The 16,410-nt window shown below is 38.3% G+C and overlaps 1 protein-coding gene across 1 annotated transcript in view; it reads left to right on the top strand.

Moving 5' to 3' along the window:
• stk17a (serine/threonine kinase 17a) overlaps positions 1-16,410 on the top strand; it is a 42,011-nt gene that overhangs the window by 8,164 nt on the left and 17,437 nt on the right. The window contains exon 2 of the mRNA XM_088643382.1: positions 13,035-13,247. Within this exon, the coding sequence (XP_088499508.1) occupies positions 13,035-13,247 (213 nt within the window). The remainder of the gene's footprint in view (positions 1-13,034; positions 13,248-16,410) is intronic.

Below are 16,410 nucleotides of genomic sequence, written 5' to 3'. Positions count from 1 at the left end.
TTAGAGATTAGTATGGACAGCACCTCCCTCTCCTCACATTGAAACATATTATTTGATACCAGATGAACCATTAAACTGAAGTCCTAACTACTTGGTCATCAAAGATCTCATGGCACTATTCAGAAGAGTTGAAGTGCTATCTCCCTGGCTAAATTACAAGATGGGTTAGTACAATCTGGCCTTCCTTAACTCCCCTAAGTTATCCCTTAAATCAAGTTGTGAAGTAGTTTTTAATTTCTCCACCTGATCTTCTGCATAATGGCTACAGGTGCAGCACTTCTGTGGTAGGGGTGAATACTTATGCAGTCACTTATTTTCTGATTTATTTTTACAATAATTTAGGAGGGCCTGTAAAATGTAGTTTTCATTTTGACATTATAGAGTGTTGTGTGTCAGTCAATGGGGAAAAATCCCAATTAAATACATTATGATTCTGTATTGTAATACAATAAAATGTGAAAGTGCAAGGAGGTGAATACTTTTGATATCCACTGTATATGTGAATTGTTTTGTGATCTTTTGAGGTGAAACGTGTTCTGTATACATAAGGAGTGATTATAAGTGAGGATCATTAAATGGAATCTGTTCAGTTGAAGCTAGAGGGCTAGAGTCACATGCAGTCCCAGATAGAAAGCACCAGAAATTATAAATCGAAATTCAGTCTCACTGCCACAATGATGGGTTTAATGATAAAAAGACAAGATGAACAATATTTAGCTTTAACAGTAACAGCAGTATCAGCTTCACACTTCACATGACTGCTGTGATTCTTCACATAGTAGCAGTGCCTCATTAGACATTTTGAAGACTGCTTGAAATCCAACAAAGGGAGATTGTTTTTTCCTTCATTCAGTAAAACATTTGAGCATTTTTCCTCTACCCACACATTTTTTCTCTGCCCCTACAAAAACTACAAATATTTTCTTTATGGAAATCAAACAGACCAGTAATGGTGGTCATGTTTTGGAACATAAAGATAACAGATGAGAGGAGGCCATTTGGCTCATCTGATTGCTAGTAGCTCATTTATCTGAGAGTCCCATCAGGTCATATTCTAAAAAGAAGGTTTGATCAGGTTCAGGTATTCAGAGTTTTAAACTTCTCAGAAGTTTATACTTGTTTTCTATGGTGCGTGTTTCTCTGTTAATTCTGAAGAAGCTGTAAGAGGACCAGGGGAAGGGTCATTTATAACCGGTATTTCCGGAACGAAACACTTGCTATAGACCTGAGCAAGATGGCCACCAAGGAGAACCAGCTGACCCGCTTTTGGAAAAGGCCTATGCAGCGAAACAATGAGACACAGGTGAGCTACATCAGGAAACAAAATATAAATGACCCTTCCCCTGGTCCTTTTACAAAGCATATACTCTAGGTCTGACTTGACACATACCTTTGATGAGTTTGTATTGTTTAACTAATTGTATAATTGAAGACATCCCTTGAGTTCTACTTTTACTGTATCTACTGTATGTATTGTAGCTGACAGTCTGTCTTTTTCTCAGACTTTAATTGTCTAGTTTAACTAAGTGAATAAGATGTTAAATTGGCTGTTTTCGCCAGGTATAATAAGGTGCTAATTGACAAGTGCTTCTAAAAACTTAAGGAACCCAGCTGTCAAGGACTGGGTTTGCCATGATGAGGAACATGTACAGTAAGTGAAGTGTCAACATAAACAATGATGTCTTTTTTGTCTTCTTCAAGATCAGCATTTCCCACATTATAGTTGTGGTTTGTTTCTGCTACAGTATGTGCTAGCTACTGCTGTTGCTTTGTCTTACTCTAATATGTTAGTAAATCAAGACCTACCTTTTCTGTATTCATATTCACTTATGCTTTACAATTCTATTGCCATAAAAATGATCCTTGAGTTAAGTTTTATTTATTATTTCTTACATGTAATAAAATTAAAGCTTATGTACTGCATTGAACTACTTGGTTTAGTTTCGTTATGCTTTTTATGATCGGATGCTACATTATCAGTTTTCCAGTCAGTGAGCATTACCACTGTCCTGAGTGTGGCAAAACAGTTTTGTTAATGGTCTAATGAATAAAAAGTACTGTTTCATTAACTACAATTAATAGAATACCATCAGACTCTGGATGTCTGCTTATACCACAATATTTGATCGGTTTTGTCACCTCTTTTATGAATGGGTGTGACATTATAATGGTTTTCCAGTCAACAGGCTCTTCCTGTCTCTTGAGTGACTTAGAATAAGGGTCTGTGTGTAACATCTCTTGATTCCTTAGGTAAAATTAGAATAATGTCCTCACACCCTGAAGATTTGTGTAACTTCAAGTGCTCCTAGCACCTGTAACATTACTGCTTTCATCCCAGTGCCATCATAATATTCTGTGGGTAGCATTATGCCAAGGTATTAAATTCATCAATAAGAAGTAAACTGGTCTTTGTATGGATTACAATATGATTTAAATAAAAAATATGCTCAGCTATGTTTACATTAATAGTTAAAAAAAACTCCTGCCACCTGTAAGGCGGGAAACCTTGTGAACTATAGACGGAGCCTGTAAATATGTGCAGTGTCCAATAATATGACTTTGTAAAATCTTTGAATTAACTGTAAGCATAACAGCAACATTGCACTGTCATTCACTCCACATTCACTCCACAAGACTTTTCACCTTTCTTTGATGGAAATTTTAAGTATGGAAAAAAAAGCACTTTACCTGCGCTTGCATTTGTCCCAGTGGAGACGAAGGGAATGTCGTCCACATGGAATTTCTGTGCATCAGTCTTCTACAAGCAAAACCTCTCAGAATCCCATGACATCACTGCTCTACTTTTCACGCTTTCCATCTCCCCACACCAGTGACAGCTGCAGCTATGCACTGCAAGAGCTGTCTGCTGCGATGAGGAAAAACAAAAAAGGGAGATTTCTGAAAGCCTGACTGGTTAACAAGCTTACTGTATGTTTAAATGCTGGGTTCTACAGTTTTCCGAGACAAAAGCTTGAAGTTGCTAAGATGCAACCATTTATATTAGGTCAGGGATTCGAAATTTGAAGTTAATTTCAATTTAAGGACCGTTGGGTTGGTAGAACTCGTTCTCAGATTGAGGCTTGTTATGTGCAGGCAGAACATGAACACCAGAAGTAAGCTGTGACCAGAGGCAACTAGTTGAGCTTTGCCAGAGTTTTGTGGGTTCGAGTTTACCAGAGTGTCCTCTGCTTACTTCTGAATAGCAACCACTGCAATGGCTGTGGGTTTGCATATGGCTCTGACAAGCTTTTAGAGAACAAAGTTGGTAATCTATTATTTTGGTTTGAGAAGTATAGGATTAATATTTATACAAAAATTTAAGAAAACATCAGAATTGTGTATAAATGTACTGTAGGTACAGCTGTCTAGTCTTGATGTTTAATTTAACTGCTGACTGCTGTAGCTACACCTTATCCAACCTTTACAGCCACAATATGTCTTGAAAGGTTTATAGCCTGTGATTGAAAGGTGTGAATGTTCTATTATACGGTAGTGGTGATTACAGCAATTTGAATCCATTTCCAGTTCATCAAATAGTTCTTAAATTAGATTTTTATTATGTTACAATGGGCCTACAGTATATACAGTAGGTTAAGAAAAGAGTTCTAAAGCAAATGGTTCACATACCACTGCTAAGCTCTGTTTTTTTTATTTTGTATTGAAAGGATTGCCCTTTAATCAATATTTTATTACTCTGTGATACAGTATACTGTATGTCATTGCATTTTAATTGACGAATTATACTATATATTTGAGGTTTGTATCAGATTGTTTAACCTTGCAATTTGGTTTTATCTTTAAGAAACAAGGATCTCAATATACTGTAGCCCTCCTTAGCAATTCATAGTGAATGTTATTTAAACATTTCTTAAGATAAATATAGTTTGAGAACTTAAACCACTATATTAACATTGTATTGTTTATTAGTGTAGTGTATTATACATAACATTAACCATAACAGGGACATGCAACAATAAAAAATTAATGGTCGTATTTGAGTAATGTGGTGTGGAGAGTACTGCAACTTTTTTCTCAGCCATTCTGAGTGTTTCTCTGGAACAACTGAATGGATGACCTTCTTCCTTCAGGTCACATGTCACAGTTTATTATTCCCCAGTGTCATGGGCATGCTGAGTAAACAAGCATCCCGTCTGCGTTCAGGGGGAGTTTTGAACAACTTGCAGCTTTTGTCATGAAAGTCAAAAGGCCTAGTCTGCCTGGAGCTGAATATGATCCCTCTGCTAGAAGTTCTTCTGCATTGGGTTAAAGCTACTACTCATCTTCAGTCAACAATTTTTCCCTTCCTTCCCTTTCTTCATTGCAAAAGTTACAGAATTAACACTTTCTTAAGGGAACAAACCAGCTGTATTAAACGTGTACTGTAGATAAAGGTTTAACAATAAAAAATCACTTTAAAATGCAGTTTAATTGTTTTTAAGAGCACAGTTTTCCGAATTTGTCTTCACCGTAGACAATAAGATTAATTTTTTTCTTCCCCTTTTGCTGCCTTTCTCACTTTTTTAAGTTTCCTTTCAATGTTAGAAGCGGTTCACCGATGCAGAAAGAATCCAAATACTTTGGCTTTCAAAACAAACAAAATGCATTATCTTGAGATTTTGTCGTTAAATCTCCACTCGACATTAGCAGCTGGAGTATTCACACAGATGCCAACAGAGCGCTAAAGAATACAGCATTAAATCCTTCCTGTCAAGGGACATTGTCATCGTCTGGCTTCATTATTCACAGCCAACTGGAAATGAAACTAGCCCTGCCAGACCGTCCTCCTGCTTATTTCCAGTGTCATCACTGTGAAAGAATGTGCTTGACAGCTCAGCAGCTCTAATGCTGAGCTACTGCTGTTCCCCTTCCCTGCAGAAAATCTAACTGTAACTGCTTTGTAGTTAGGCCTTGCAAGATTATTTTTCATGTGAAAGGCAAGTGTAAGTTAAAAACTTACTAAGCTGTGCCCATTGGATACCCCAATAGCAGTTATTTTACTGTAACAGAGAAGGTTCTTTCTCTAGTACATTGGTTAATATGTCTCTGAAGAAGTAAAGTCCATACTTTAATTTTATACGAATTCCGGGACATCATATATACTTTATTATAGTAGACAAGCAACAGAGCTGGCCCAGCAGAGCAGATAAGTACAACAGTGTTGAAAAACAAAAACAGTACCTTATTGTCAGACCGATGGCACTTTTTTGTTATTAAACATAAAAAACACTCACAGAGTTCTGCATAGACTTAAAGTAATTTGTGTACATGTGTGAGTGTGATGTAAAGTAGTAGTAACAGTAGTCTCAAGCTTTCTTTCGATTTCAGTTTTGCACAGCTATCCTGCAGTTTTGATTTTTCATGTCTGCTGTTTGCAGCTGACCAAAATGTTCTTCTATCAGCTCGGATTTTACAATTCTCAATTTACTCTGGAGTAAAGTAATATGAAACAAAGAGATAGCTGTACCATTTTTTTTTTCAGTAACACCAGAGAGGGATATGCAAAGGGGATTCCTCCACTTGCTGTTTGTGCCTTTGGAATCCTCAAATGATTCTTTATGGAATCACAGCAGAGAATCCTGTGCTGCACAGGTAGAGCAAAAATACAGGAGAGTAAATGGCAGTTATAGGTGTGGTGGATCTCTCACTGAAAGCCTGCAGGTGCCTGCAAAGTTGCTAAGTCACTACTGTGCTGAGAGCCCTGGCTGTTTAACCTCCCTCTGGTTTTAACCTTCCCTCTGGCTGTCTGTTCACCATGCTCCCTGTTGGCTAGTTACATGAGCCAGTCCAGCTCTTAGGGCTGAATGGCTTTACTGGTTGAGTCACTATTTTAAACGATATAAAAATATGTTCAGGTGGGTAGCTGCGTCAGCATGTGTAGGCTGCAAAGGAACAAGTAATAGGTTTATTCCATGTTGAAAACACCCGAAGAAGGCTCCACAGGTGAAACGATGTGGTGTTCCTATCTAAAAATATAGGAACATAAAAAACAGTGCATGATACTGTACATAACTGAGAGCAGCTAAGAGCAGTTTCACTTGATTTACTTAAGAACAAATCAACCCCACAAGAGTTGTGACATTCCTATCTCTCGCTCTTGGTCATACTTTATGTGAATATTTCCACAGTGATTCAGGTAATGTACTTCCTCTACATCTGCTTTTAACAAGGCGGGTGGCAACACCACTCCCATCCTGATCCCAACTCCAGTTTGTTGTAGAAATTAATTAGCCTTTATGTGTTAATTATATCGATATATTTGAATCCTAATACAATCCAATAATTAAGTGAAAATGTTAAATAAAATTAACATAAAGGTCTAAGAAACATATTAATTATGTTCAAACAAAACTGTTTGGAATTGTATAAAGTCTTGAATACAGACGATTTTGCATATATGGTTCTATGAAGTACACTAGTTGTGCAAAATGTTGTGAGAAAGTCATCACTAGCCTGTTTCTTATAACTACGTTTTCTAACTGAAGAAATTGTACTCTTTGGGTACCCAGGGGTTCATGTACTGTTTGACTTGCAGTGGTAGAATTAGATATGGTTGCATTAAAGAGTTTTTTTGGAGAACTTAATCAGAAATACAGAGTTGCACTGTAACCTCTTTTTTTGTGAGAAAAAAACAAGGAGAAATGGAGACCTCTGCTTTTGGCAGCTGAATGACACTGGAGCTAAGCCAGTCCTTCCTTATTATATTAAATACATTTCCAGTTTGGATGAGTGCCACTGCAGAGATGTGTATTGAAATACAGATGTCCATTACTCTCAATGGAAAAAAAGCACAGGAAGCATGACTGGCTTTATTTATGGGAAATTATAGTGGATAATGAATGCCAGGGACCTAGTGCTAGGCAGTCTTTTCAATAGTTTCAAGGCTGTGAACTATACACTACTGAATCAAGGGCAGCGCACTGTGACTTATGAATAGTCCCTCCATACATACATCCAGTTTCTATCCGCTTCATGCAGTACAGGGTTGCAGGGGAGCCAGAGCCTGTCCTGGCAAGCAACGGGCGCATGTCAGGACACACCCTGGACAGGACTCACACCAGGGCCAATTTTCCCAGAAGCCAATTAACATACTAACATGCTAACCACTGCCCCATCCTGACACCCATCATGTTAATAAATGAAAATCTTATGTACTGTATCTTTTTTCTGAATGTACCAGAAGATCCTACAAAATTGTTTACATATTGGGCAGAAACAATTTTGTTCTTAAGTGTAACAGAGTTTTATGCACTGTACAATATTACCAGTTGTTTCAGAATAAGCAGCACCAGTTTCCAAACCTGTTGCACTAAACTAAGGAACTGTGCTGTATTCCAGTAATTTAACTTGAACAGAGTAAGCTGAGGCAACTTCATGCAGAATCAGTGTCAAGGAATTCTGATCATTTCACTTCAAAGCTCACTTACTCACAGCTTGTGAAGTTTAGACATAGTGAGAGTGGTGTTTCAGTTTCACTAATGTTGCTACTGTATATCCTGCATCTCACTTTGGAATTCAACATTGATATAAAGAGATTAGTGAAATTCCTGTTTTTTGTATAGGGGGTAGGAGGTGGCGTAGACAAGTCGGGCTGTGGGTTAAAGGGTATTCTTAGAGTAGTGAAAAAGACTACTGTATTCTGGACATTACACAATGAATGTCTCTCTGCTCTGATGTCTGTTTCAGACTCATGTGGGACAAAACCTTATCAAAAAGGCGTTTCCTTGTTAGCTTAACAGGGCTTGCACTGAGATGATAAAAATGTTTAACTCAGCTAACTTAGGAATGCATTGAGTCAGTTGTGTTCTTTATTCATTGTATTTTCTCAGAATAGTTTGGCAGAGGAACAAATAACCCCTTTAAACAGCTGCTTCCAAAAACTGTCTGCGATGCCAAGGGTATTCCTTTTCACAGCAGTAACAAGGAGCCTACAGGCAATTATAGAATCTGGCTCTCACACCGTTGCTAAATCCACATACTATAACATGTTTCAGGTCTCCAGGTTAGCAGCGGTTAATCACCACTTTACATTTATTTGTGTTTTATTTGGTTTATCCATTTGTCCAAAGTGACTAACGGTTGTTCTACTGCAGCAGCCTGAGGGAAGGACCTTACTCAGTGCTCCACCTCAGATCCAACGTTGTTGTTAGGAGTCTAGAGCTGTTCCCCTCACTTTGCACTCCTGCCAGATTCTAAATATTGTTTCTGTATTTCACGTATTTTCCATTGAGTGTTAAGTTGCAGATCCAATCAACAAATAGTTTTAACTACATGCACAGTGCTGTATTTAGGCCTCTTGCAATTAAAAAAAAAAATGAATTCATGTCTATCTGTTTTAAGTGATACCTAATAATATTTAACCGTTTAAAGGAGAAATTGGGAAATGACCATGATTTTCATTCTGACTCTTTTAAAACTGTCTTTTAGAACATGTTAGGAAAAAAAACAATGAGAAATGACTTAGAAGACCATGAGTTTGTGAGGGCAGGTTGCAATTCCAGTAATGCATCGTCTGCATACCGTACATTTTTTCTTATCGAATTAAATGAAAATTAAAAGTACTGTGCCTGAAATGCTAAGTTTATTTTCCCTACTGGTTACACACACATAAGGTTGCATTTTAGTAATTGAATCTCATTCTCTTATATAGGCCAATACTCCTGGCTGCTGTGCTGTGTAAGGATCTTAGTGGATTTATGGTAATGTGAGTAAGTCTGGCTGCAGATGTAGTCTACATGACTTAACACCATAATAAGATTGAAGTAGCTACATTACTGACCTTGCATGGTCTAACATACTCCTCCTGCATCCTGCATTTAATGTGTGGAATCTAGCTAACTGGAGAGGGCACTTACAAAAAATGCTTTGTATGAATTCCCAAAGGCCACAGTATGTGCTGCTAATGTTTGTAGTTTACGGAAGATTGGAATGAACAGCAGTATTCCCGTGACATTTGTGAGCTTGTACCGAGGTGTTTGTGTCCAGCCAGGAAGCTTTACTAATGTTGCAACAGGGAAATCCTCGAAAATAAGCCACTTGATAACCTAAGTACATTCTAACTTGTTTTGTTCCTCCATGGTGGTTCAAACTAGAGTGCTACTATCCAGTAATGGTGGGTTTGAGTCTAGGTCACCTCATTAGTAAACTGTGACTGGGGGCATCCACGTGGGAGCACACTGGACTTTCTCTGCACCTTGTGACCCTTGTCTCATCCTGCTAGCTGCTGCTTCTACTGTAACTTGCTGTGAGACAGACTTCTTTCAACACCTCCTGTTGACATTGATCCTCTGGTATGGGGCTATTGCGATTGTGACATGTTAAAGGATGTATAGCTCAAAGCCATGAGCCAGGGGGTGAAATACACACAACTGGTGATTCCAGATTCTAGGTATAATGAAAAACTATAAGAAGGGTTACAAAGAAGAGGAGGCCCATCTAGCTTGTTCGTTAGTTAGTATCTAATTGAGCCAAGGCTCTCATCCAGACTTTTCTTGAAAGAAGTTAGGGTCTCAATAGTATGGCTGCATACTTCACCTCCCCAGCCCTTTGTATTAAGAAATGCTTCATGGTTTTAAATACATCTTCACATAGATTCCACTTTTTATTATCTGTGTTTGTTTCACTGTTTATTCTAAAGAAATCCAGTTGATGTTGTTGAAACCCTTGAGGATTTTAAATGATTTTATCAGGTCCCCTCACAGTCTTTTCTGTTCTCAACTTTCTTTTCCTTTCAATATTAACAAGTTAGTATTGGATCTTGTTGTACTGTATGGTGCATGTACAGTACTGTCGCACATAACGGTGTCACAGGGTTTCAAAGGGATTCCAGCTGCCAAAGGCTTGGAGGTTACACTGGTAACAAGTAACACCGTGGCTCACAATGAAAGGGCTACAGAGGATGCAATGATACAGCCTAGAATTTTGTGTAAACCCACTGAAATTTTGTTTATGAAACCTGTAGCTATACTATAACACGCAATACAATCCATTTCTTTATGCAGAGTTAGCAGTTTTGAACCTTTAGACTAAGTTTTCTGAAGTTTTCAGATTCCATCTATAATATCACAATTGGCTTTTTGTGCAGCATTGCTTTTTTTTCTCATAAATTGCATGTTATAAAGTGTTAATTTTTTAACAACTCATAATGTATCTATTAAAACAATAGGTTGAGTCTGGAAAGCACATTAAATAGGACGATTGTTCCTAGGCCAATCTTCACTCATTGTGTGTTTAAACATAGCATTTCACTTGCTCAGTCTGTTTATTTGTTGCTGCATTTCCTTTGGCTCTTGCTCTTATGTACAGAGGTTAGTGTGGGTTCGGACTGCAGGACTTTACAAAGAACGAGAGATTAAAAGCAGTGAAGCTGCTTTTTTTTCTAAGGTCTGGTACTGCTATATATGACCCTCTCAATTAATATGAGGAGGCAACTAAGAAGGTAACTGTATTGTAGTAGAATACAAAGCTTGTACATGATGACTGATCAGATATTATGGTTTTGATTGATGAGATTTGATTTTGATTTAAGTCTTCTTTGACAAGTTGCTTATAAATCGCATACTGTAAATGTCTTGGCTTTTGTTCGGTCTGATGTGCAGCAGACAATAGGCAGAAGTTCACTTTCAGGCTCCAGCACTGTTCACTATTTCAGTTAGGCTCTAATCTCTGTGTGGATGTTTGTCATTTTCTTGACCTGAATTGAATCTTGACAATATTTTTTAAGTTAACTATAAAAGGCAGTGTGATATGAAGAGTTTAAAAGTAACATTGACTTCAGAAACAACAGATGAACAGAACGCCACTGTTTAAATCGTTATTGGTCAATGGGTGTAGAGACAGTGAGTCTTTTTTAGAAATTTAAGACTATAGCACTTCTGTCTGCCTCACTGTTTCTGGATTGCTCTGGGACATAAATATGAGTTATGTATTTATTCTTCCAATGTTCTAGTGTGTGTTGTTTGTGCTTTGAAACAGTGTTCAAGTCACTCATAAATTCACATGAATCACACAGGGTCCATTGGTCTGCAGGCAACAGCATGCATATTTAATTATTGACTCCCCTTGAATGCTATTTATTCGAGAGGATAGATTTATTCAAGAGGATAGTTTTTTTTTTCTTGAGTAAAAAGTATTTCTTGTGAAAGTTTGAAAATAAGCAACACATTCCTCTGATCTAATATTCATTTTAAAATCTTGCTCAAAATAAAAAAATTAAATGTGAAAACTTTGCTAAATCAAGAACTTTAGATAACTGACATCTTACCAGTACAGTCCGTAAAAGGTGACTGGGTAATTCTTACATCTCTGCTGCCAATTTAGTATTCTATCAAGACAAATGAATTTCCATCCATCCATTTTCAAACTGCTTTATCCAATTCGGGAGAAAGTCGCAGGGGATCCAGAGCCTATCCTAACAAGCAACAGGCACATGGCAGGATACACCCTGGACAGGATGCCAGTCCATTACTGGGCAGACAGTCCCAGACACACACACTCACACCTGGGCCAGATTTCCCAGAAGCCAATTAACCTTCCAGTACTTTATGTCTTTGTGAGGAATCATGTGAGGAAACTGGAGCAGAGGGAGATAACACACACAAACATGGGGAATACTTACAGACTCCATGCAGATAGCACCCCAGGTCTAGAATTAAACCCAGCAACCCAGTGCTGTGAGGCAGCAATGCTTACTACTGTGCCACCCCCAAAATGAATTTGTTTCTAAAAATGTCTACTTTCATCTCCAGCACTAGTTTTGTACTGAACATCCAGCTGAGGGCTTTCTTCCAGATAACTAATGAACTGAGCTATTTTTTTACTTCCAGTCATACTGTATGCAGAAATTAGCCTTGTACTGGTTTTCAAAGATGTGAGAGGGTAAAAAAAATCACTGCACAGAAAAGAGAGAGTGAAAAAACAAAACTTCATGCATTGCATGATTTCTGTAAGCCTTAAGGGACTATGTACAAAATTTGTTTTTCACACCAGCCTGAGCTGTTTACCTTAGCAGCTCAGAAGTGGGTCAACACACAAAGCAGGCGGTTGTATGGGTAGAAAGGGCAACTTAGTTTGGAGATGACTTCATCCACAAGAAATGCAGAAGCACAAAAGGATGTTCAGCTCCTTCAATAACAAGTGTGCCAGTACCCACAGAAATTAGACCGGACTTCAAGTCTTTACAGAGCCTGAAAGAGCTCTCTGAACTCCCTGTGTGTGTTTAAGTAATATACAGTCTAGCAGTAGGGGTGTTGTATCAATAGAAAGAGGCAGTGAGCCTTTTCTGTCATTTTCACATTATGCAAGTTCAACAATTGTTATTTATATTGCTGTGATGAATTGAATCTTCTATTAATTTTATAGTAGTGCAAAATACATGAAGAAGTTCTATACATGAGATGGTCAAAACATACTGTAGGTCAGAACTGTTTTCCCTGCATATTCTGATGTGCTCGTACTCTTCACAGAACATCTTTACATTTATCATAGCTTAAAAAATATTTAACATGTTTTTAAAAATCTCTTAAGTGTTAATTGTTGAATTCCAGAATTAGAAGTATAAATGGAAAGCAAAGGTGTGATAAAAAGGTGCCGATTCTACTGTTTCAATTAATACAGGTGAGGTATTTCTGGAAGCAAAATTATCTGAAAGTTATACACGTATTGTATGTACTCTTTCGTTATTCCAAAGAAATGTCAAAAAATATTCTCTTACTCATTTTCATTGTGTCTTGAATAGCCATGATTTAGATCTTTAATTTATAGTCTGGGATCCAGCATGATTAATCAAGTAACTCAGCACTGTGCAGTTATAGGTGGTAATGTAAACAAAATTAGTATAATTTCTTACTGTACACATACACAGTATACTGCATGCACAGGACAGGAATTCTTTGTAATCAAAGCCGTGGTATTTAGTATATATTCTTAGAAGATTAGAAGATGGGTTAGTCTGGTGCACATTTGGTAAATTTTATCTTTACTATAATGCGAAGATTTGGTCCTGTAAAATGTTTTTACACTTGCTTGATATTTTTCAGGGGGAAGTTTGCAGTTGTTAAGAAGTACATGAAGAGGAGCACTGGGAAGGAGTATGCTGCTAAGTTCATGAGGAAGAGGAGGAAGGGCCAAGACTGTCGCATGGAGATCATACACGAGATTGCGGTCTTGGAGCTGGCCAGGTTCAGCCCCCGCGTCATCGACCTTCATGAGGTGTACGAGACGGCCACAGAGATGATCCTCGTGCTGGAATAGTGAGTCAAAGAGACCATCAGGGACAAGCTAAAACAGTCAGGCTCCTGGTGGAGGAGAGAGAAGTGTTGCTTAAATATGTCTCCTGATCTGTCCGGCATTACCAGTGAACTAGTATACATACAGTATACTAGTTCACTGTGTGAGCCTGGTCAGTACCTGGATGGGAGACCTCCTGGGAAAAACTAAGGTTGCTGCTGGAAGAGGTGTTAGTGGGGCCAGCAGGGGGCGCTCACCCTGTGGTCTATGTGGGTCCTAATGCCCCAGTATAGCGATGGGGACACTATACTGTAAACAGGCGCCGTCCTTCGGATGAGACGTAAAACCGAGGTCCTGACTTTCTGTGGTCATTAAAAATCCCAGGGCGTTTCTGAAAAAGAGTAGGGGTGTAACCCCAGCGTCCTGGCCAAATTTCCCATTGGCCGTTACCAATCATGGCCTCCTAATAATCCCCATCTAAGACTTGGCTTCATTACTCTGCTCTCCTCCCCACTGATAGCTGATGTGTGGTGAGCGTTCTGGCGCACTATGGCTGCCGTTGCATCATCCAGGTGGATGCTGCACATTGGTGGTGGTGGAGGGGAGTCCCCATTACCTGTAAAAGCGCTTTGAGTGGAGTGTCCAGAAAAGCGCTATATAAGTGTAAGTAATTATTATTATTATTTTTATTATACAGTACAGTCTTGCATATGTTTATCACAGACATTCACTACTTGTCAGTTTCTTTTAATGTTATGAATCCCAAAAACATATTGTCCAGAATTTGAACAGTCTTTGATTTATGGAATTTTAGCTAGATGTTAAATTTAGTTAAACCATATAAGAAGCAGCATAAATACATTACTGTATCTAATACTGTAACATATATAGACAGATAGGCAGCTTTAATTGTCCATAGTTTAGCAGAATGCAGAGCCTGCCGCATTGCCTCACACAGATGGTAAGTCTTATTTGTTCAGAAAGGAGGAGAATCCCAGTTGTATGAAATTAGGGACCCGGACAAGTTAAGTGATTCTTTTCAGTGCATGTTCAGTATGCAGTGTTAAAGGTAAAAGTGCTATATACTGTATTTCTTCTCAGCCCAAAGATATTTTTTCTATGCGTTGTACTGTAGGATAGTCATGGCATCGTGATGTGCTATGAAAGTAGCTTTTGCTTTTCTCCAGACACAGTGTTGAATTGATTTTTTGCTCTCTTCATTTTTTTTGGGACACCATGTTGATGTTGGGTTGTTCCAGTGTTCCCTAACAAAGGTGCTTATTCAGGAATCAGGATCTTTCATAATGGATCATTTAGGAGTAAACATTTTTGTGAGCATGAAAGAATAACAAATATCACAAGACTTTTGAACTTAAATATGAATCTTAGAGGTCTTCTATAGCCAATCTGTAAATGGATAAACATACAGTGTCTTGCAGAAGTGTTCATCTCCTTTCCATCATGACCCATTGTGTTGAAATACAAATAATGTGTACAGTATATCCACCGACTTTCTAGACGTTTCTTCCAATTCAGGGTTGTGGGGGAGCCTATTACAGGGTACACATATTTTATACCTTTTGTTTTTGGAGGCACAAAAAATCTGGAGGGCACTGTGTTTCTGAAGTGCTGCTGTATGTATCGAAGAAACCTCTTTCTAAACATTAGATTACTGAAGCACAAGTAGGCCTTAACACAATTTGCTAAATAAAATAGGTGGGATTTAATAAGTCACATGCTGAGATTTCAGAAACACTTGTTAGGTTTCTGCAGTTTGTAGAGTTGTAGTGGTCTTGCACTCAGTAGCAGTAGCCATTTCTTCTTGATGATCCATTTTTGTATAAGTCACTTCAAGCTGTTGTAACTTCTGTGTAAAGTTGTGTTTTGTGTAGTTGCTCCTAACCTCTGAATGACTTGATTCAGTAATTATTTATCCCAAAGAATGATACTGCTCTAAACAATTAACAAATCTCTATATGCTCATTGTTGAAAATATTAATAATAACATTGCATGTGTGCCCAGCGAGCTTTTGAGGTAAAACGGAATCTGTTACTTTTCCATTGTGCATCACTGTATATTCTAGTACTTTTATACTGAAGAATTTATACAAAATGTAAAGAACCTTGTTTAAATCTAAAATCCAATGCTTCTTGCAAGCTACACCGGAGTATGCTACAACCAGCAATCCCACTGGCCAGAGACCTGGACCTCAGTCCAGTAAGAAAGACTGCAGGTCAGTGTATGCAGAGGTCAGCTGTGGTATTTTAATCTGTGTCAAGAATGCATAGAACTGCCTTGGCCATGGAAACAGGTTAAATGGCTTTGTTTGGGGACGCTCTTGTTAGGAGCAGGCTGTCTCTGTGGATCTTTTGGTCATGGGAACAGAAGATGTTGAGCAGTTTCCCAGTGGCCCAGATGCTACATTCAAGCAAGGCCAGGCCTACAGTACTGTAGGTGCCGCCATACCGGGTGACGTGAATTCGTCTCGCAGCATTAGGAATCCCTTTGGCTTTGGTTGCCTGATACTTTCACAGGGTTCTGTTTCTAAGCAGTTTTAACAAGACCCACTTCTCAGAGGACAGGCTGCCTCATTTCCTTTTCACATATGACTGAGAGCAAAAGAATGGCTTTGTGTATGGGAGTGAATTCAAGTTCATCAGCAGGGTCAGCCTCCAACCTCCTGGGGCCGACTCGTTCTGGTTTGTTTCTTCCTCTGTTTTTTAATTTAGATGTTGACCTCGCAAAAGTTTAATGTGAGAAAGAAAATAGATTAAAAATACTTTGGGGGGGGGGGAGGTTAAGGGGTGAAATTTGTTAACCTCAGCGGCAGAACCCTGTAATATTTGGTACAAACTGAATAAAACTCTTTATTATCATGACAAAACATTAGAATAAATTATACTGAGTACCGTATATACTATAGTATGTCTGTTGTATATTTCTTAACTAAGCATTGCATCTCCTGCAATAAACAAGAGTATTATATTTTTCATTGGTATTCAGTGCCATTTATTCTATATGTGTCCTTTCTTAGGTACTTCTACCATCCTGTCTGATTCCTTACAAATTGGGCAGACCAGGTTCAAAACACACTATGCACTCTTCTACTAGGTACTTTTAACTGACTTCTTACACTCAAAAAAAATCCAAGTGTGACATTCTGAATATCATAGTTGGACATAGTC

Source organism: Lepisosteus platostomus, chromosome 8, assembly GCF_059453375.1.
Source record: "Lepisosteus platostomus isolate fLepPlt1 chromosome 8, fLepPlt1.hap1, whole genome shotgun sequence".
NCBI lineage: Eukaryota > Metazoa > Chordata > Actinopteri > Semionotiformes > Lepisosteidae > Lepisosteus > Lepisosteus platostomus.
The sequence above is the reverse complement of the archived record's forward strand: the minus strand, read 5'-3'. Positions and strand labels throughout refer to the sequence as shown.